Raw genomic sequence first — 22,038 nt, 5'->3', positions numbered from 1 at the left:
GCTGCTGCAATTTTGTGTCACCCAATCAATGCCTACTCACAGCAAACCTAATGACACAGTACAACTGCCCCATAGGGCGTCCTAAGGCTGTAATACTTACAGGAGCAGACTGCTGAACTTTTCTCCCACAGAGCACCATGAAGGCGTTTCCATTTACCATTATGCCACAAGGGCTCCTTATACGAACACATAAACGTACCTAAAACTCAACAAGGACCCCATTGACTATATTGCCCAAGACATTATTGTGAGAGTGAAACATTTTAAGACGTGAGTAAGTGCTTCGGTGCCTTCTCTCACATACTGTGGAAAGTTCGGCGCCTGCCCTGAAGTGACATTATAGTTACAGGTTTACATCCAATGAGACAGAAACCACATCGAACATTTGAAAAAAGAGAACCACCACATAAATTTTTTTTTCAAATAACAGCAAAATTTACATTCTCTCCAGTGCACATAGATCATTCGCCACCACAGAATGTATCTTAGGGCATCAAGCTAGTATCAATACCGTTTAAAAGATTGAAATCCTATCCAGTATATTTTCTGACCACAATGGAGTGACAACAATACTTAATAGAAAGAAAAGCAGAACATACAAAATATGTGGACCTTTAACAGCATACTGCTAAACAACCATTAAGTGTAAAACATGGTACTACCAACGGGTTCTTAACTACTAGAGAGCTCTAAAAAGCTCTACAAAGCTCTAAAGAACCCAGAGAGAGCATCCACTACGTCTAGAGCTGAGGTGGAGGACCCAAGGAAAAAATAAATTTAGGAGAGGGCACCTGATAACAGTAACATTCACAGAGAGGGACCAGAGCCCACTGGATGACAAAAGGTGTGTTAACACACCACAGGCCAAGTCTGGAGAACCCCCCAAGTCTCCCTGGGAAGCTTCCCTCAGAGTGGCAGCAAATGTCCCGGGCATCATGCTGCAACAATAGCCAAATTCACCAAAAAGTGAGGGAAATTGCACGTTCTGCACACCGCTGGCCCTCACCTCACACAGGGATTAACAAGAAAGGCCCAGCACCAAGGAAAGAAGCCGTTCCTCTGCTGTTTCACACTGTACCTCCGGCGTCCTTGCAAGGCCTAACATTGTGCCCGTTAGCAAAGAAGACGTGTTTACCGAGTGCAGCTGCTGTTTCAGGAAGCAGGGCAAGGCCACGGTCAACGTGCAGCTGAGTGGCTCTATATTAATAATGGACTCACTCTACCCCTTTGGCTACTCAGCTTCCATAGCCACCATTTTGCACTCATTTGATCTTCGTGCCACAATGCTCTTTGCTTTCACTATCAAGAAAAAAGCAATCCTTCCGAGTGAAGTTCTCACCCTTTGTCCAGAAAAGTTCCAATCATTGCACCCCTCACCGCTATACTATTTACTCCTTAAATTCAGTGAGAGTTCCAACAGATATCCTGTTAGGGTCTCTGGGACAAAAGTGACCTCCAATAATTTGGATATAAAGTAATAATGGGAGAGAATTAAAATGGTTTATAATAGAAATAAAGACATGCCTGAGAATTGAAGATAAAGTCTGAAAATCTATTCATTCTCCTTGCACCTGCCACTGGTTATAAAACTTGAGTTGATATCTTTCTGTTTCTCTCCATTCATTCCTTCCTCGCTCACAGCTAGAACCCCCGGTGCTTTGATGGAGTGACTACACCTTCATCCATGAAGGCGCTCAATATTCAACAGTCCCATCCCGGACTGATTGATGGGCTTTTCCATTTCCTCTCCCTGTCAGATGAAGAGGAAATTCACTGATAATTGAGACGATGTTCGTGTTGATGGTCTACGCAATGCCCTGTTCCTAAAATTTCTCTTGTCCATTTACATCTAGCTTTTTCTAATATTTCTCTTCTTTGACCAAAAGAGGAACCCAGATTTGTCTTAATTTCCTGAAATAACACAGCACGATGTGCTCATGGAGAACAGAACCTTACAGAAGATTTGAGGGAATATAAGTTTTTTTTAACTGTCCAAAAATAAGTATATGACACATATGTTAGAGTTCTCTCATTTTAAAAGTCCATCGCCAACCATTTCCCTGAAGTCTTTTGGAGATGTATATTTTCTGATGAGATTACCCAGACCTTTCCCAGTGGAGCTAGCACCCTGTATGCCACAAAAACAAGTTGGGTAAAGCAAAAGCTAGGCTCGCTATGAGCCAGAATCCACTTGATAGCAGAGAGTTTTCTAGACACTGCGAGGGATTCAGCACCTCTCCCTTCATATACAAGCAGTATAAAATATTCATAAACTATTTCTCAATGCCAAATAAAACAGCCTCCCACTGGTAAATGCTGCCTGCACTCCCCCAGCTCAGACGAAAGTCACCTTTCCTTGTGAGAGGGGCACAGACATGAACTGACGGCTCTCAGAGCCCACACCCTCGAGGGCATCCGCGTCCCAAGCAGGAGCCTGGCTCCCGGGCCATCCAGGGCTCAGCCCAGAGCCGGTCACCTTGGGGGACCTGCAGCTCCAGGAAGAGCCGTGGGGAGGCGCAAGGACATAGATGAGTTCCTACGGGGAGACAGCCTGGGGGGCCCGGGAGAGTAATGGAGACTCCGGGCCTGGGAGAACGCCATCACCCTCAGAGCCAGAGCCCAGCCCCTCCCCCGGAGGACTCAGCTGCCCACCCAAGGGGGGAGATTTGTTAGAAAGACCCTGGGGCGCATCTCCCGTGGAGCAGACGGTGAGGGACACGGGTCCTGAATTAACCATGAAATATGGGAAGAGGGTCCCGGAGAAGGGAGCCTGGGAGAAGGAGAAAACGTGGGAGCCATCAGTCATGTTGTAGAAGGAGACATCCCCACCTTCGTGGTCCAAGAAAACCCCCAGCCTGCGGGGAACCTCTCTAAGAGTTAGCTCTGTCTGAGGGATGGTACAGACACAAAATTCTTCTGAAAAACGTCCCACAGCCCAGAACCCCTTTTCTGGGCACTCTCTGAACCAGCCTTCCCTGTCCGCACCTTCCCTGCAGACCCCCATGGCCCAATCACCTCTGTCTCCCTCTTTAACCTCCACCTCCCAGTGACAGCGCCCTGATGTGATGCCCTGAAGGCCTAACACACTGCATCTCTCGTCGCTGACTTCATCACCGAGGGCCTTCAGAGTGATGCTTGTGTTTTCCTGAGAGAGCACAAGGTTGGGATGAGCAGAAGGTAGATTCAACGTGACAGAGCCTGTAAAGAGAGTTACCAAATTATGCAAACCCCTCCCCTCCCCCATAACACGAACACAAAATCAACGTCCCTAAGACCTAATTAGTGGCATGAACTAAGAGCTGGAGACTCAATGCCACAGCCCCCGAAGAGGAAGCAACCTAAAAGACTGATTATGGGGTTCGATTGATCACAGTTCCTGTGAGGACTAGTCTGAATCCAGGGACTCGGGAAAATCTAAGGAGCAGCCCACATCAGCCATGCCCTCCATCCAGCCCCAGCTACATGATTATCCCCTCCAACGCCCGCCCTGCCACCATCAGGGATGCCTTCCTCTGTATCATCAAAGGGAACCGAAAGAGATGGTAGAACCCTGAAGCAGGTAAGAGGAGCTTCCAGAAAGAACAATCGAGTCACTCACAGGCCGGGAACTTCTCCTTCCGCCAATCTACGAAAGAACCACAGATTCCATGTCAGAAAAATGCGAGACTCCCCACATCAGAACGAGCAACTTTTCTGACAAATTGTGATGCAAGAGATACAGGGGGTGGGAGGAGGGGTGTTAGAAATATTAAACTCATGTGTTTATGTCTCTTTTTCTCACACATACCCACAACATTCACCTTCCCGTGAAGCCTTGCAAACTTCCCAAGAAGGCTAAGCCGTGGGGCTAAACACCCGATGGTGGAGAGGCTGAATGCCTACCTGAACAAAAAAGCCATTTGTGAAGGTTTGGCTAGCAAATTAAGCTCCCTCGATGCTTACCGGGGAAACTACACGGAAACCTAGTCTTTGTGCAGAAAGAACTGAGCTCAGCACTTCCCAGTCCTGTATTTGCTTATCAAGAACTGATGAAGCTAAATTTGAAATGCAGAATTACAACTGGCTGAGCTTACGAAATGACTATAAGTCATGAGGAAAGAGAATTCAAGATATAACAGAAACTAACCCAATTTTAAAAGCAATGGTAAATGTTCAGGGGAAGAAGAAAGAGAAGTTCAGAGTAGCAAATACATACAGTAAGAGGTGAGACACTAACGGCTTATTTTGTTTTGTTTTTTTCATAGTGCAGTGACAGCAAACACCCACAGAGCCACAGGAAATCCAAGAACCCTGGACCTAGTCATGTGCTTTATCCAAAGATATCCCAAATATCGCACACTTCCAGAAGAAGTCCGATTGTGACAAAGAGAATACTGGCCCTCAAAGATGTCTATATCCTAAACCCCAGAACCCATGAATATGTTGCCATCCATGTGTCCCCTCCCCATCCCAAACCCATTGCCCTCAAGTTGCTTCCTAATCATAGCAAGCCTAGAGGACACAGCAGAACTGCCCCACAGACTTTCTGAGACCATAAATCTGGGAGCAGACAGCCTCATCTTTCTCCTGGTGAGTTTGAACTACTGGCTTTACAGTTAGCAGCTCAGATCTTAACCCATTGTGCCACCAGGATTCTGCCCATTCCCACTGTGTATCATTAATTCAATAAACAAAACTTCCTCATTGCCATTGAGTCAGTTAAATCTGCCACGTACAGTCAAGTGCAAATCTCACCAGATCAAGAACTGCCTAAAACTCTTCAATCCCATCTTACACCTGAGATCATAAAAGGGCTACAGTCCATTAGTAAGAGCTTCTTTCAGAAGGGATTGATATAACATTCCTGCATTCCTGGGGCAAAAACCTAATAATGGAGATGAAATATTTGTTCAAAATTTAAGAGCAATAACTAGTGATACTCCGCTCCATACAGGATTTAACCACCAGCTATTATTAACTGGAAGTAGTCTGGGTGACACATTGGGTCATGTCAGGACAACTGTCCCTCACCATCTATCTGCTCCATGACAGGTGGTCCAAGGACCTTTCTAACAAAGCAGATCTTGCACAATATGTGGATGCTGCGTTGCCCTGCAGCTTAAACTGATTGTACTTCTGGCAGCCTGTCTTCACTTACCCAGAGTGTCCATAAAGCATCTACGGCTTCTAAAGGAACACTCCAGCGGGTCTCTACCCAGGTCAAATATTGGGGGTCACCTTTCTGCTGAAGGTGTTGCATTAGACCCCAACCAAAACACAGCCATCCTCAGCTTCCCACCTCCTAAAACTTCTCGCCTCCTAAAACCAAGGATTTTTAGGATGGTTTGTTCTGTTATTCTTAGATATGGATTCCAGACGTTTACTAATGAATCCACCTTGATACAAATTACTAAAGGAGAAGCTATCCCTGATAACAGCATTCTTCATGTTTCCCACATGCAACCCCACCCCCACCCCACCCTACAGACACACACAGCCAACACGGCCATACACGCTACATACAAACCACTCCCAGCAAGTCGATTCCAACACATGGCAATCTTATAAAAGGTTCCCGAGACTCTAAATCATTAGAAGAGCAGGAAGACTCATCTTTTTCCAGTGGAGCTGCTGGCATATTTGAATATTGTTCGTAACCCAATGCTAACTAGATCAACTTAATTATAATAGATCATCAATAATAATTACTCAATACTCAATAATTAGTAATTGATTGATTAATTACTAAATGATTAATTAGTGTTAATTAATGCTCAAGTTTATTTTTCAAATATTGGGGAAACCTCAAATAGATAAGAGCCTGCTTTAGGACCCAATGCCACCAGGCTCCCTATGCAACACACGCTGTCAAATCTCAACGATCCTGATCCCTTTTTATTGGAAATTCTAACTAACTTATTTGGATCTCAGGGAAATGATGAAATAAAATATTAACTTTCTTTTGTTTCTTTCCATTCATCTTTATGTCTACTTTTACGATTACAAAATGTTTTGTTTTGCTTTTGCTGTTATTGTAAATTAGCTATTGAACTTCTTTGGAATGCTGTTTACTTAAGCCTACTAGCCCTGTAGGTCAATGGTAAGAAACTAAAACTTTAACCACCCACATTTTTCAGCAAGAATATAATACGATTGAACTATTGAATTTTCTGATATGTGGATCATGTCCCAATAAAACTGGTTGAAAAACAAATATAAAATGTTTAATGAAAACTGTATGTAATTTTGTGCCTTTTGATATACTGATAACTGGCTGAGGTCCTTGCAGAAGAAATATCATTCCAGCTAACAGACGCTGGATAAAGGGGAGAAGTTAGGGAGGCTAGAAGTCTTGGTAGAGACTGAAACAAAATGTGGAAACTGAGGACATTTCTATCAAGTCTGGAGAACAGAGCTTCTACAGGGCAAATATTTAAGCTAAGTAACTTAAACTTTAGAGCTACTACTAGCTTGTTTCTTTAAGTTTATATTCCACTAGAACTCTTACAACAACCTACATTCCACACTAACTGACATCGGCAGATACTAATCCCTCAGACATTTGGCCTCTTAGCCAAACACATTTCTGAGAAAGAAAGGATTTCAAGAGCTATTCTTATGAACATATGATTCATGAAACTGTTTAGATTTTCCTGGCTTCCTTTGTTCCTTAAACTATAAAAATCCCATCATGTCTATCCTCAGGTACAACACCCAGAGTCAATTCATGGATTATATAATGGAATAACAAATCTCCAGCATGGTTTTAACTTTGTTTCTGAGGAATTATGCCACACCTCCCCAGGACTAAGGAACAAGATTTTATCATGTTTAGACGTAAGTAAATGCTATGTTTCTTGCACACAAAAATATGTAAACCTATGGTCACCATCTCTACTGTATAGGTTCATCCAGTTCTATAAGTACTGGCATTTCTGTCTCTGTTGATAGGCTTGATAGAAAGAAGTTCAGATACAATGGCCAGGCTGACCCATGTGACCGCTTAGAGAAACATGAGTTTTGTTTTGCTTGTGTTTCATAAAGACCTTAGTTTTCATAATTGCTGGAAATAACTAAAGAAGAATGAGGGGGGAAAGGGAAGGGAATTGGGGGGAAACCTTTGATTCTGAAATTCTAAATCCTGTCCTTGAGATTTGGACTCTCCATTGTCACTGATAACATTAATAGAAGGATCTGGTGAACAACGCGTTTTCAGAGGACTTGCTAACAGTGGCCTGCGGTCGAGAAAGCCAACAGGAGGGGTTGCTGCAATCTGAGCGTTATTATTGCTGTACAGTGAACCCTCGCCACTTCGCGCTTCGACTTCCGGGGCTTCACTCTATCGCGGTTTTTGCGTAACAGCGCATGCTCTGTCATTACTGCCACTGATTGGCTCATACTGTACACGCTTCTGTCTGTATCGCTATGTATCGGAGCTACGTATCAGATGCATTTTTGCTTCTGTACAGTGTACTGTAATTGATTTCGATTTTTAAGAAATTTTATCTAAGCCCTATGATGGCTCCTAAATGAGCTGCTTCTTCTAAGCCTTCTGACAATAAAAATAAGCGCCAGAGGAAGATGCTCACCATCCAGGAAAAGGTCAAACTTTTGGATCTGATCTAAGATGGCAAGAAAATCGTGGAGGTTGCATGCCATTTCGACTTGAATGAGTCTTCCGTTCGCTCCATCCGTTGTACTTCATAATATAATAAATAATAAATGATAACTGTAACGTCCAAAATGTTTTACTGCATTTTCCCTTTTTCGTTTAATAAATTGGGTAATACGAGTGTAATGGTGACTAAAGGGTGTTTTTTCATGTCCTCTATGCTCTAACTACAAAAATATTTGATTTACAAATAAGGAATCCTACTTCGTGGAATTTCATTTATCATGGTAGGGTCTAGAACCGATGAACCGCGATAAACGAGGGTTCACTGTACTTCGGTGCGGTTGAATCCGTTCTCGCTCCTACTGAACCGACATACAAAAAGTCACTGCCCAGTCCTAGCTCATGCGCATGCTCACTGCTAGGTTTGAGCCCATTGTTGCAGCCATTGTGTCCATCCTTCTTGTTGGAGAGCCGCTGGGTCTCCAAGTTACCAAGCATGATGTCCTTTTCCAGGGACTGACCCCTCCTGATAATATCCAAAGAGAGGTGTCCAAAGGGACAAGTGAGCAGGTGTTCTACTAGTCTATCCTGGTGTGGGGTGCACGTACAAAGGAAGAGCAGGTCAAAGACAGAAACCCCTGGGGCTGAGAGACTTAAGGCCACAGGAAACAATGACGACGCTTACCTGCATACAGCTGGGCCTTACTCCAGGCTGAAAGGGAACACACCTCTGGTGAGACTACAGTCAGAATCAACATGAATCCAGTGGCCTCATCCTCCCCTCTCTCCTACAGGAGTGTCTACACAGAGGGAGACAGATGCTGGGAAGGCGATGAGCTCCTGCCGTGGGCATCACTGACCTGGGATGATGGGAAATCTCTGTGGCCACCAGTCCAGAGGCCAGCATTGCTCTTCAAGCTGCGCACTGTCCTGCTATTGTTGTGGGAGTTTGTACAAGTCTCTTACCTCTTCTGTGCCCCAGTACCCTCAACTCTCCTGTTCTACCGTCCCCTAAGAATCACAGAGCAGTGTGAAGTGATTTTTAACTACTCAAATTTAAGTGAGTTCCTAATTATAAGAAAGTATTGTTACGTCCATTCTTTTTCTGGGAAATAAATATCTAGAAACTTACCACATAGAGAGGGGGAATAAAAAAAGAACAAAATAGACAGCCAACTCCAGGGTAAAGGTGGACTACCATTTGGTGTTGTTTTTCTTTTTCTGGAGATAGACACATGTCTACTCTGGGGAGATGTTGACTCAGCACATTTCCCAACGTATTCATCCGAGTCCTCTGTGAACTGACACTCCCAGAGAAGAGGATTCTGGGAGGCTGGGAGGACACATCCTGAGGCCATAAATTAATGGTCTCATTTATTTAAACAGCTCCTTTTATGACATCCCTATCCTTTTGGCTTCCAGGTGCAGACTGAGATCCGGCTGCTCTGGAGGCTAGAGCACTAACATTAGGGTGCACTGGCCGAGCTGACAAGAGAAGACCCAGGAGCAGGGCAGATTTCAGGTCCCAGCACTGGGAAGGAAGCAGAGCCTCATATCCAGGACAGCCCCAGGTTGGGATTCCTCCTCCCACCACCTTCCACTTTAGGAAATAGAGTCCTTCTGTCTATGCCAGAGAGACACGGGGAGAGGGGACATCCCACTTGGGCTCAGCGGGGCTGGGAGACCCAGGGGTGACTGGAGACTCACTCACCAGCCTGGTAAACCGCCTTCCTCCTTTCTGAAAGGCAACACACAGCAAAGAGGAGCGCTCACTGCCAGTGTCTTCCCCACACTGGACCCTGAGCGCTCAGAAGGGAGGACTCACCCAGCTCTGCCCGGAGTCCGTCTGAAAGAAAGGAAAAAGCATGAAATTCCATCTCTAAGAAAAGAAAAGATGGTGAGCTGAGAACCCACACATTGACCTCCTCTGTAGCCTGGAGAGACTCCCCTTCTAGAATCATCCACACTTCCAGGGCCCCAGTGGCCCTCTCAGGATCTCGGCTCAGGGCAGAGGCCCTGTGGTCTCTGGACGCCACAGCCCCAATGCTGAGCCTGCTGTCAGCTTTCTCTCAGCACCGCCTCCTCCCTCACCCAGCCTGGCCCTTCCCCTGCCTTACCTATGCCCCTGGCCCTTCCCCTGCCTTACCTATGCTCCTGGCCCTTCCCCTGCCTTACCTATGCACCTGGCCCTTCCCCTGCCTTACCTAGGCGCCTGGCCCTTCCCCTGCCTTACCTATGTGCCTGGCCCTTCCCCTGACTACCTATGTGCCTGGCCCTTCCCCTGGCTTACCTATGCACCTGACCCTTCCCCTGACTTACCTATGAGCTCTTTGAACTCTTGTGTTTCCTTCCTGTCCTCCGTCTCAGCCAGCTGAAGAGCCTGCTGTCTCTTCTTTGCCTGCTGCTTTGCTGAATGTTCCTTGTAGAGAAGATAAGCAGCCCCAGCCACCAGGAGCCCCAGCACGGTCAGAGTCACTGCAGAAGCTACCTTCCAAGGAGAGGCCTTTGGAAAGAAAGGCTCTGGGGCCAAACCAAAGCCCCAGTTAGGGTACACTCCGGCCAGGACAGCCCAGCACAGTCAAGGACCCCTTTACCGCAGCCCAGAACAGGAACAGCACTGACCTGGGATGAAAATGGCCTTCACCTTCTCCTGGTCTAAGACGGGGTTGCGGAAGGAGCAGGTCACATTCTGCACAGAGCTGTCTCTCAGCACCAGCGAGGCCTCCACGCGGAACAGCCCGTCAGCATCTTGGACGTGGGTCTCAGAGAAAGCCAAGCGCTTCCCTTCACTGGGGTCTCTCCACTGCACCTGGGGCTTCGGAAACCACCCGGAGGCCGTGCACACCACGCGGACCCCACCTTCCTCCGGCCCGTCGATGTGCACCTGAGGGGCGGAGCCCACACCTGCGGAAGGGAAGCTGGAGAGCCCAAGGGGCACCTTGACCCAGGGGCAGGCCCAGACCCTGGCCTTAAAACTCACCGGGAGACACCTTGCTCCCTGGAGCAGCAGCAGGTGTGTCAGTAGAGAGCTTTTAGTTGGACTAGGCCGCCCCTAGTGGTAGCAAAGCTAGTGGCCCAGACCCCACTCTCCTCCTCCTACCAACCAACGACCTCCCACGGAGTCTATTCTGATTTATAGCAGCCCCAGAGGGCAGCGCAGAACCGCCTCTGTGGGTTTCAGAGGCTGCAACTGTGAAGAGAGCCGATTGTAAATTTTGTTGAAAGTCTTTGGTGTACTTACTGTAGGTAGGGAATATTTGAAATAAAAAGATTTGTAGAATTCGTTCTTCTGTTTTTGTTTTAACTCGCCTTCATTCAAACTGACCTCTCATTTGACTGGCCTGAAGTGAGAGGAAACCGCACTACAGGTCTTTCAACATCTCGTCTGAAGCTTGGTTTTATAAAGTATCATCTCATCTCCCTTCTCTTCTCTTCTCTTCTCTCTGTCATCTCTCTGCTTCAGTCTTCTTGCTAATCTCTTCCCCTCCACCTACTTCTTTTCCTAAACTTGTAAACATGTTTGTAGGCTCCTCCCACCGTTCTTACAACAGTGAACTTTATAACCCAGGAACACCTATCACATACTTCAAAATCCCAGTAGTGTGGCTTCTCCTGTTATTCCATTCTTGGAGAACTACCAGTATTCTTGGAGAATTACCAACAGCTGCTACTGGCAGTCCAGAAGTCACCCTGCAGCCCTCAGCCCTAAGGAATCAGTCTCCTTTCAGCGTGTGACGCTGCTGACTTCCTCTGGAACCAGCTCTGTCTCGGCTTAGTCCCACTCCTTGTTGCCTGATGTGTCATCTCTCAGATCACTCTGCCAAGCCTCAGCTTTACTTCTCTTCCCACTACACCTTAAGAGCAGATGAAGATCCAGGGTATGAGGGGTACCCCCAAAAAACCTGAAATTTCACTGGGCAGAACCAAGCTTTCATAGTATGTATTTTTCCCAGTAGGCAAGCATTGAACAACAAGTTCTGAGTTAGTGCACCCAGTGACATCACCTGGGAAGGTTCTCTATGGGCACAGTGAATTTTTTCTTAAAGACAGTTTCACTCAAACCTGGTTTTCGGTGATGGCTGATTGAAGAGAACCATGTGAAGCTGTGAAATTTTGTTTCTTGCTTGCGAAAAATGCACCAGCAACTGTTGTGACATTGAACACAGCTTACAAGGACAGTGCTATGGAATAAACTCAAGCATAGGAGTGGTGTGACAGAAAAGGCTTGATTTGTGGCAGACGGGGCACTGGTTTTGCCACCACAACAATGCACCTGCTCACGAGCCATCTCAGTGCACCAGTTTTGGGTAAAAAACAGCATGCCTCTCTTGTCCCATTCACCTAACCTCGTTCTGTGTGACTTCTTTTTGTTTCCACAATGCAGAAGTGAAGGGAAAAACGAGGAAGGTGCTGTCAAGCCATGCAAAGAGATGAGTTGGGAAAAATGTTTCCAAAAATGAAATCACAGATTAGACAAATGTATTAAGTGTAATGGAGAGTACTTGAAAGGTGATAAAGTTGTTTTGCAAAAGAATTTAAATACATGGCTTTGAAAAAATTCCAGTGGGAGGGTACCCCTTGTATTATCCTGGAAGCTTCATTCTTCTCATGTCACAAGGTCGCCCTGACTCCCCCCACCCCCATTGCTTCTCTTTTTAGATTGCATCAAAAATTATGTCAATTAAGCAATTCTGTCTCCCAAATTCCTTTTCTTCCTATCCATAGCCCCATAGGTTACAATTTCTACTATGTACTTCAAAGTTAAAATACATAACAGGACTCCTATTTTTGCCCTGTGTTTCCTAGATTGACTACAAATAAAGATCTAGGCAGTTGTCTTTCTGTATATCCACCTTGTCATTTACCACATCACTTTGTGGTGCCATTCCACTCTGATTCTTGGATAGATCATGTGACGATGTGGCCACATAGAAATCAGTACATGTGGCACAAGCAGACGTTTGGAAAGTGCTTGCACAACTGAGCCTTCTGCTGTTTCTGTGAGTCGGACAAGATGAGATGTGTGGAACATTGCCTGCCACCCAGCTGGAGCCACTCTAGACCAACCATTCGACTCCCATCCAGCGAGAACACAAAGTCCACATGGCAACCACTTGCTCTGACCAGAAATGATCCACTTGAGATTAGTTTAATCCAGCCAAGATTACTTGAACTTTATAAATGTTCAAAGTATATAAGGGCTTGTTAATATATAGTACCGAGATATTTTAACTGATTGCTATATAGCATTATTACAGTGATGGGAAATTGATCATCATCAATAATATACCAGTGAACAGCAAACATGTTAGGCAAAATTCAGGGGGTCTCTGTAATTCCCTCTTCCCCCTCCAAACGCTCATGTCCCAAAATTGACACTGTCATTTGAATCTACTTTCTAAATCTCTCTGGTGTCAGCCCACTCCTGTGCCACCCCACTGCCACTGCCACTCTCCAGGATCAGACACCATCCTCTCTCGCACATAACTGTGCTCCATCCACACATCATTCCCCTGGCATTCTCAGAATGCCAGAGTGAGCATTCTCAGCTTTCCACTGCTTGACATTTCTTCAAATCTGCCTCCAACCTGGGGAACATGGCACACAGCACCTTCACTGATCTGGTCTCTACCTTCCTCCCCAAGTGCTTCTCTCAAATATCCCCTAACCTCTCCTGCCTGCCTCCTCAGGAACCACCTACTCTATCCCTCAAGGCTTAACTGATGAATTGTTATTAGCCACCCAGTGCTTTGTGTGTACAGTAGTCTGTCCCTCAACCTTGGCCTTGCCTGTTGAACTCAAGTGCCAGCTATGTATCCACTCCCCAGAGAACACTTTTTATCACTTCAGGTAACAGTAGTCAAACTCACCCCCACCGTGTAGCCTAAAGCAGGAAGAGGTGTTGCCCAGTGTTGACCCCTCATACGGTACTGTCCTTCGTTCACTGCCACCAACCTTAAGGTGTCCCTATAACTAACCCACCGCTCTCACCAAGGAACTTGCACTGGATCTGTGTGTAATTCTCATCCAGCAGCTAGACACTTCCCTCCGTCTCTACTTTCTTCCAGCCGTTGCTTAGCCAGCCCGTCCTCCCAGGCCCCATTCCACGGGCCCGCCCTCACATCCTGGTCTCTCTCCCACGGTCTGTTTTCCCACGTATCCTCAGAACTGATCACCGGCTCACACCATCTATGACCTATTTCTCTAGTGTGACTTTCCTGTCATTTAGAACATGAACTCCACAGGACAGCGATCTCTGTTTGGTTCATGGAGATACCTTAGGCACCTAGAGCACGCTCTAATACTGAACTGGGGTTCTATATCATTTACATTGAAGGAAAGATTTAATGAGTCTCCTTTTCTCGGGGTTCAAGTCAGTCATCCCTGAGGTAGCTCCAGACTCCAACCCTCCAGGACTCTAGAACATATAGACCACGTCACGAACCTGCCACCTTCACCTCCAGAGTGGCCTCTTCATAGAAGTCTCCCTTCTTGAAGAAGCAGGTGTACTGCCCGTCATCAGAAGCCCGCACCTTGTGGATGCACACAGCAGCCTGCCCCTGGGTGAGGAAGTCCCTCACCAGCGAGGTCCGCCCTGTGTACTCCGGCATCTGCTCTTCCCTCTGCTCCCGCCGGTTCTGATAGACAAACACGGCTTCTGAGAACTTGGATCGAAACCACCGCAGCTCCATGTTCTCCACACTCATGGGCGAGGCCAGGGAGCAGGGTAGTATGGTGTCCCTGCCCAGCACTGCCACGATGGGGTCCTTGGGGCCAATCACCAGGAACTCCTCTGTGGATACAAACACGAGAGTGACAACCTTGGAGAAACGCAGACAAAGAGTGGCAGGGAGGCTGGAGACTAACCCGGGCTCCTGAAGAAATAGCTGTCAGAAAGCTGAATGGGATGGAATGTTCGGAGCACAACATCATGGCTTGGAAATGATGCCAAAGGGTCTCCTTCATGTGCCTGGTCTCCTGGTCCCAGGCCCTTCCATGCGAGAATCTCCCCAACAAGGTGGTACCTGACCGTAAGTGTGCATCAGAACTGTCCCCCTAAATTTGTCTCCATCAAGTCCATTTCGGTTCACAATGACTCTAGGACCGAGTAGAATTGACCGTAGGGGCTCAAATGCTGTACATCTTCACAGAAACAAACTGCCACCTCATTCTCCCCAAGCACCTACAGAGTCAAATGTTCCACTTGAATCACCCAGGGATTGGGAAACAGATCTCTGGAACCCACTCCCAAAACTTCTATTTCAGTAGATCCAGGGGAAGCCCAAAATGTGCATTTCTACTGAGATCCCCGGGGTAATGGTAGAATTCTATCCTTAGAATACCTTTGGGCTCATTGTTGATGCGTTCACGTGGGCCGGGGCTAATATATGGCCGCTAACAAGGACAGGAGTCCATGGATGGTGCATTGGGAATTGCGGCGTTAGCTTGACCCCGTTGCAGAACAAGACTGCAGAATGACCAGAAACCACCAGAGATGTAGGTCTGAACTCTGATCAGTGAACTACCCCAGGAATGCTCCACTCCTCTCTTAACTTTCATTGTGGACGCCACATCTTTCTCCTGCTGAATTCAATGTTCATTGAAAACACAGAGTCAGATGCTATTTCTGTTGGAAACCTGCCCTCGCTCCCACAACTCCCAAGAACCTCAAGCACAGCTTGTGGAAGAAGGGGAACCCCACAGTCACCCTCATTCTGCAGGCGTGGATGAGCTGCAGCTAGACTGCATGGCTGAGCAAAACACTCTGGATCCCTACCACATCATCTCTCACCCAGAGGACAGCAGCCCCACCGCCTTCCCCGTCTACCCTCACCCTACTCCCACTGCTCGTTGTCTGCACCACATGCGGAGTAGACCATGGAATGAGTAGCCCAAGCCATATCAGGGCCCCACTCAGCTCAAAGCCCTCCAATAACCCACAGTTCCCTCCAGTGCCCCACAGGCTCTTTGAAATTGGTCCCCAGAACCACTCTAGCCTCAACTCCTGCTCCCCTTTCCCCACCTCCTATGCTCCAAATAATAATCACTTCTTTTTCTTTTCTTCTTTTTTAATGAAAAGATAATCACTTCTTGCTGTTCCTTGAACACACTGTCCCCGTTGCACTGGCTGACCCCTCTCCCACCCCCAAGTCCTAGCCTACATCTCTCTTTCTTGATCGCCCAAGTGAGCTTACACATGCTTTTTCTCTCCCACCCCCTCCCAACACTGTTTGTTATTACTGTCTACTTCATTATTCCACAGCACTAATTTCTCTAACAAACAACAGCTATTTCTGACGTATCACATTTAATGTTCCCTGCCTCCTGCTAGACGGGATGTCTCTGTGAAGACAGAGAATCTCTGTGTGTGTGTTCTGTTCATAGACTAACAACTAATACAAAGTACACACACACACACACACGAATGTTTGGGGAATAAAGTGAGTTACTCTACTTATGCATGTTTGCTTAGGACTTACATAAAGCAGCGAAATGAAAATGCCATTGTATTTTCAAATCTTGACTATTTGGCTCTTCTAAACATAAAAGAATTTATCATGGGGCAATTGACAGAATACTTCACCCTTATGTTTTGCTGTGGTGGCTTGGTTTCGATTTTTAATTTTTAACTACAACATCATACATGCCCTCTCTCTTTTCTCCGTATGTCTGGAGTGCACCTCTGTGTTACCGAAGACTCCATGCCCACCTCAGTGTGACTGTCCCTCCTTTCCCAGCCACTCGCACCCAACTTGACCTCAGAGGGTGAGGAGGCTGGAGCGGGGAATGTTTGCTTGTCCATTTGTTGTTCATGGAACAATTTTTACTTTTCCTATTAAACCCTCCATTGTTGTCCACCCCGCCCCACCCGACCCCTGCTCCCTTTGCCCACCCCCATGCCTGGCCTCTTCCTAGTCTTGTTTTGTGGTATATAAACCACATTTCTTCTTCTCTATTTTTGCTCAGAACAATAGAGATATTAAATAATGATCTTAGTAAGATTGACTGAGTTTGCTAAGCATAATGTTCTCCAGTTTTTCTCACGACTCATGGGATTTAAGAGAGTTGTCATTGGTTTTTCTTGATGCATAAAACCCATAGTTGAAATGCACCAGCGCTTGTGGATTCATCCCTCTAAAATTGGGGATTTTGATTGTTTCCATAGTTTTGCTATGGTGGAGATATGCTGTCATAAACACGGGTGTACATATGTCTGTTGATGTTATATTTTGAATTACTTTAGGGTATAGTATTGTAAATCTTCTATTAAGAACCGCCGGAGTCTCTGTCATTCTCCATCCAGCAGTACACCTGTGGATGCCACACACCAGAGAGACATGCGGGTAGAGGGCAGGGACACTCACCTGCGCACCCCCATGCGGGCAGCTGGAGGAGGAGCAGCAGGAGGCTCAGATGGCAGCACAATGAGAAACTGGAACGACCCTCCATGTCCTCAGAGCTAGGAGGATGACATGCAGGATCAGAGGAGCCCACAGGACCCAAGGGAGCCTACCCACAGCTCACCCTGTCCCCTTGAACGTCATACTAACGAGCTGGCGAACCACACACAGCCCTGCTGCTGAGAAAAGACAAAATCTGGATCTCCCAGCCATTTCAGGTGATTCTGTGGTGGCAGACCACCGTTTGGGAGAAACCACTCCTTCCCTTCCCACCCTACTAAAACGCACGCTTACACCTCCCTGCCCAGACACCAGGACTTCCTCCCTCAACACCTGTGCCCCTGGGGGAGACTTTCTCATCTCCAGGACGCACACAGCTGTTTCCTCTTCCCAAGTCTCCCTCTGACACAGCCCCCAGCCTGCTTATTCTGTCCTCCTGTCACCAAGAAGTCCCCTGAGAAGCGTCATGCTCAGAGACTGCATTCCCAGAAAGGCGCTGACTCCCATCACACACCCCTGCCCTGTTACATGCTCCTTTGGGTCACCTGTCCTCCGATCCAGCCCAGACCTTCCTGCTTCCACCCGTGACCAGTCAGCTCCTCGCTGACCACAAATCCCCACCCGCCCTCTCTCTGTGGCAAGACTTCTGACTGAGCAAACGATATTGAGGGCTAAAGTAGAGGGCAAATGTTTTGAGATTGATGAGGGCAACAGGTGTACATATGTGCTTGACTCAATGGATGTGTGCATGGACTGTGATAAGAATTGTACGAGCCCTCAATAAAATAATTTAAAAAGAAAAAAAAGAATAATGAGGGTAGCAAATGTACAAATGTGCTTTATACAATTGATGTATGTATGGATTGTGATGAGTTGTATGAGCCCCCAATAAAATGATTTAAATTTAAAAATTAAAAAAAAAGACTTCTGACTGAGAGGCAAAGAGCGCTGGTTGAAGACCAGGCAGTGAAGAAGGAAAAATAAGCCTTGGTCATAAAGGACCCTAACCCACCTGCTGCATGTGGGGTGAGGACGCCAGCTCGTGGCCAGGAAGCATAGACTCTGGTGGGTTTCATTCTGGGCTCTCTGTCGGACTCAGCCGCTCACTACGTGACCACCTTGGGCAAATAACCTGACCTCGTCTGTCTTGGTGTCACCGTCAACAAAGTGGGGATCAGCGATTCCACCCTGCACACTATTCTGAGTTACAGTGAGAATTACATGAATTTGTCTTTATAAAGTTACTGCCACAGATGTGTACAGTCTAGTCCTCATTGGGCTACGTGAACATCTGTAAAAGAAATGAATAAAGGTCCATTCCTCTCTCTGGTTGTCTTTGGTCTAACCAGACCCAACACACACATAGATTCTGCGCCCCCTCCCCACAGGTAGCTACTCCCTGGCTTATGCCCATAGCACACTAACTAGCCCCTGCGCCGCTGACTCACCTGCTTCGCCTGGTTCCAGCTTTGAACGCGGCGTCTTCCTCCAGTGTCTCTAAATGCAGCACTTTGAGAAGGTGCAGGGCCTCAGATCCCAAATCTGCCCTCAGATAGTGCACCTGCCGTTAGCGCCTCTGGGAGCACAAGTCCCTGGTTCTGGCTCAGACACTGTGGGCCCAGGGTCTCCCATTTCTGAGAGGCAGGTGATTCCCAGGAGAACCGAGAAAGCAAGGTCAGCCCACGTTGCAGAGATAGCTGCAGAGACCCCAGCAATGGGGCCCCCAAAGAGTGCTCCCAGGTAGAAGTCGCCCCTGTCCGACTTCTTCCACCATCTGAAAGTGAAAGCTTCCAAAAGCCGCCCAGGAGGACTCTGTCCTGCCCTCTGGAACATTGCCCCTGTGATTAAGGAGGAAGCAGGGTGGTCAGAGACGTGGAAAAGAAAATGGGGCCGCACAAATGTGCAGACTCGGGAACGATTCAGCACCTACTGCGGGGCCAAGTGGCTTCGAGTCTTAGAAAATAAACAGCGCAGTTCGGGAGAGTTTAAAAGGGGGTGGGGGTGTTAAGGGTTCACCTGCTATGGGAAAGGTTAAAAGTCTAATCCCACCGGAGGTCATTTGGAAGACAGGCCTGGACACTTGCCTCCTCGGGGTCACAGCCTTAAAAGCACTGTGGAGATCGGCCCTCCTCTCGAAACTAGGGGGTCTCATGCATCACCATCAAATTCAAGTCAACTGGAAAGTGTCTTTATCACCATCAGAAAGCAACAGAGTGCCTGTCTGCTTGCTGTGCTGCGCTTTATGCACAGATCTGTCTGTTCCGGTTGTTGACCTGAAACCGTTCCATGCCCTTTGGGAAACAGAAAGCAGCCCAAGCCTTTGAACAACCCCGAGTGGGACTTCTTCTCTTTTTCTTTGCCCTCACAGGATCCAGGACCTCCCTGCAATCGGCCAGCTGAGGAATAGTCACGAGGAACATCAAGAGTGTCCATGACCAGCTTCACGACCATGGCCTTCCTTTCTGCTACTGGTAGTTAATATTTAACATATTATTACATTATAGTTTATATGTTACTAATGCATAATGTGTGTAGTGTAATTTAGTATTATATTTTTTAAACCACCTATCACCCAAGTACAACTATTCTGTTTTCTCTCTCTCTCTCTCTCTCTCTCTCTCTCTCTCTCTCTCTCTCTCTCTCTACCTGGAAGCAGACTACAGATTCTTTGCTCTCTAAAAGAAGCCCTTGGAAGACTGGGTCTTCCCCCCCATCCCCTCTCTCCCTCCAGCTTCCCATCTAAATAGGACTCTGCATCCATCTCATTGTGTCCCTCCGAACTTGACTTCACTCTTGAGTCGTTGCTCTCACTCCCAGTCTCTGCCAACCTATCCGGAAGTCCCATCTCTTCCTTTTATCCATCCCCACAGAGAGTGCCTCCCTCCAGCCAATGACCTTCTCGTAGGTCTCCTTGCCTCACCTCTACCCTGACCTCCTCCCATCGTGCTCCATCCCATGCTCATCAGCACCTCAAGTCGCTTACGGTACGGCTCTCCCGAAACTTCTCTGCAGTGTTCCTGCAAAAATAGCCTGGGACGATGTCTCCCCTCCTGGGTGGTGGAGGAGAATCACCATCAACAGCATCCATCCAAAGCTGACTCCTAAGAGGCAAGGGAGGGGGTCAGACGTGCCTCCCCCCTCCAATCTTTTTGCCAATTCTGACAGCCTTGACTTCACTGCTGGGTTTAAGAATTTGTTGTAATGGCCACGGAGAACTCATAGACCTTACTCACTGTTGTGGGTTTATTATAAGGAAGTAATAGCTTGGGCCTGGGTGGCATAGTGGTTATGCCTTGGGCTTTAATCCACAAGGTCAGCAGTTCAAAACCACCAACAGCCCCACCAGAGAAAGTCTGGGCTCTCTACTCCCATAAGCAGTTACGGCCTTGGAAACTCACGGGGAGTCACTATGAATCCGTATTGACTTCATGGCAGTTGTTCTTTGTTTTTTCAAGAACAGGTTACAATTCAGGATGAGCAAGGTTCAAGATACAGTCTTTAATGAGAACCACCTACTCTCAATAGTACCTGAAAGTCCACCCAGGTCATCAGCCTCTCTCAGCACCTGGGCCACTACCCTGTTTAGGAAAGTGTTACAAAGCTCGTGTAGTTCTGCCAGTAAATGCCAAAGGCAACCCACTCTGACAGCAAGCTTCCTGCCCGACGCACTCTGCCCTCTCACTCCACGGGCAGGGAAGCTCACCACGCAGTCTCACACTCTTAGTTCCGCTGCCTGTTTCCTGAGCTGCCACCAGTTGTCTGCCTCTGCTTTTCACTGTCTCTGGCATCTTAACTCTCTGTCTCCTGGGTTAAGGAGGTTCAGGGCAGGGGTATTGAGTCCCGAGGAGGAGCTTCACTCCTGGGTCTTCTTTCTTCATGGCAGTGAGATCCTCCTTTAACCTCTGACATGCTCATGTGAGGCCTACCAGAGATAGTGAAGCTTTGATCCCACACCAGCAGGATACCATGTACCTTCTTTACACTATATTAGTTAGCAAGCTATCCGGTCCCCTTGATGGGCTCCAAGTACATCAAGCATGCACAGCTCCACCTTTTCCTTTTGTGAGGTTACAAAGACTATGGCTGAAGACCCTTGTCATTGAATTCATGGTGTTCCTCTACCTAAAACTCTTCGCTTTGCCTCCCATGGCCCATCCTTCTCTCTGACCTCACCACCCATCACATGATGTTGTGCTATCCAGTTAATGATTTCCCAACGACGCCTTGACGTTTTCAATCACAGCACTCGGAGGCAAAGAGACATGAATTGAGACATGAGCCCTGCCATCCAGGAGCATTTAATTCAGGAAATTTCTCGAATAGGAGTGGCTAGAAGTGCAAGGTTATTGCTCCACACACCATCTCAGACTTTAAACTCAGCCCAGCCCCCAGCTCCACATAAGTCAGCGTGAACCAGGAGTAACAAGAGGACGTTGGACCTTTATGATACGGCTTATCTCAGACTGAATCCCAGCCTGCCAGCTCCAATGGCGAGAGGGAGGGGGATAGAGGATGAGTTCGATTTTCTTGAAGAACATTTGGAGCTGGCAAGAAGGTGCTCCAAAAAGACACTTCTGTGCCCGAATCCCTTTCCCATCTTCTTTGTCAACAATCACTGTTCACTAAGATGTAAGTGATACAATTCTAAGAATATAGACGCTATCTGAATGTTCATTGGGTTAATGTTTTACTTTCCTTTCACAAAGAACCTGTGATCTTTTCTTTTCTTTTTTTAAATCATTTTACTGGGCACTCATGCAGCTCTTACCACAATCCATCCATCCATCCATTATGGCAAGCACATTTGTACATTGGTTGCCATCATTTTCAAAACTCTTTCTACTTGAGCCCTTGGTATCAGCTCCTCATTTTTCCCTCCTTCCCCCATCCTCCCTCCCTCATGAACCCTTGATAATTTATAAATTATTATGGGGTTTGTTTTGCACGTCTTAACAAGCAACTGTCTCCCTTCACCCATTTTCTTTTGACCATCTCCCAGGGAGGGGGTTATATATAGATCATGATGATCGGTCCCCCCTTTCT

The 22,038-nt window shown here is 47.1% G+C and overlaps 1 protein-coding gene across 1 annotated transcript; it reads right to left on the bottom strand.

The window, feature by feature from the left end:
- Positions 1-2,536: 2,536 nt before the first annotated feature.
- On the bottom strand, positions 2,537-17,044 carry LOC101647969 (butyrophilin-like protein 1). Its single transcript, XM_045292268.1, has 9 exons — positions 16,960-17,044; positions 14,040-14,387; positions 10,217-10,498; positions 9,914-10,114; positions 9,420-9,440; positions 9,306-9,332; positions 8,280-8,306; positions 3,599-3,625; positions 2,537-3,198 (listed from the first exon to the last, which is right to left on the bottom strand). Exons 1-9 carry the CDS (start codon positions 17,042-17,044, stop codon positions 2,537-2,539), a joined length of 1,680 nt encoding a protein of 559 aa, XP_045148203.1.
- Positions 17,045-22,038: the final 4,994 nt, after the last annotated feature.

Source organism: Echinops telfairi, unplaced genomic scaffold (genome assembly GCF_000313985.2).
Source record: "Echinops telfairi isolate 266 unplaced genomic scaffold, ASM31398v2 ScPeMD7_655;HRSCAF=1070, whole genome shotgun sequence".
Lineage (NCBI taxonomy): Eukaryota > Metazoa > Chordata > Mammalia > Afrosoricida > Tenrecidae > Echinops > Echinops telfairi.
Note: the sequence above shows the minus strand (reverse complement) of the source record. Positions and strands in the feature narration are given on the sequence as shown.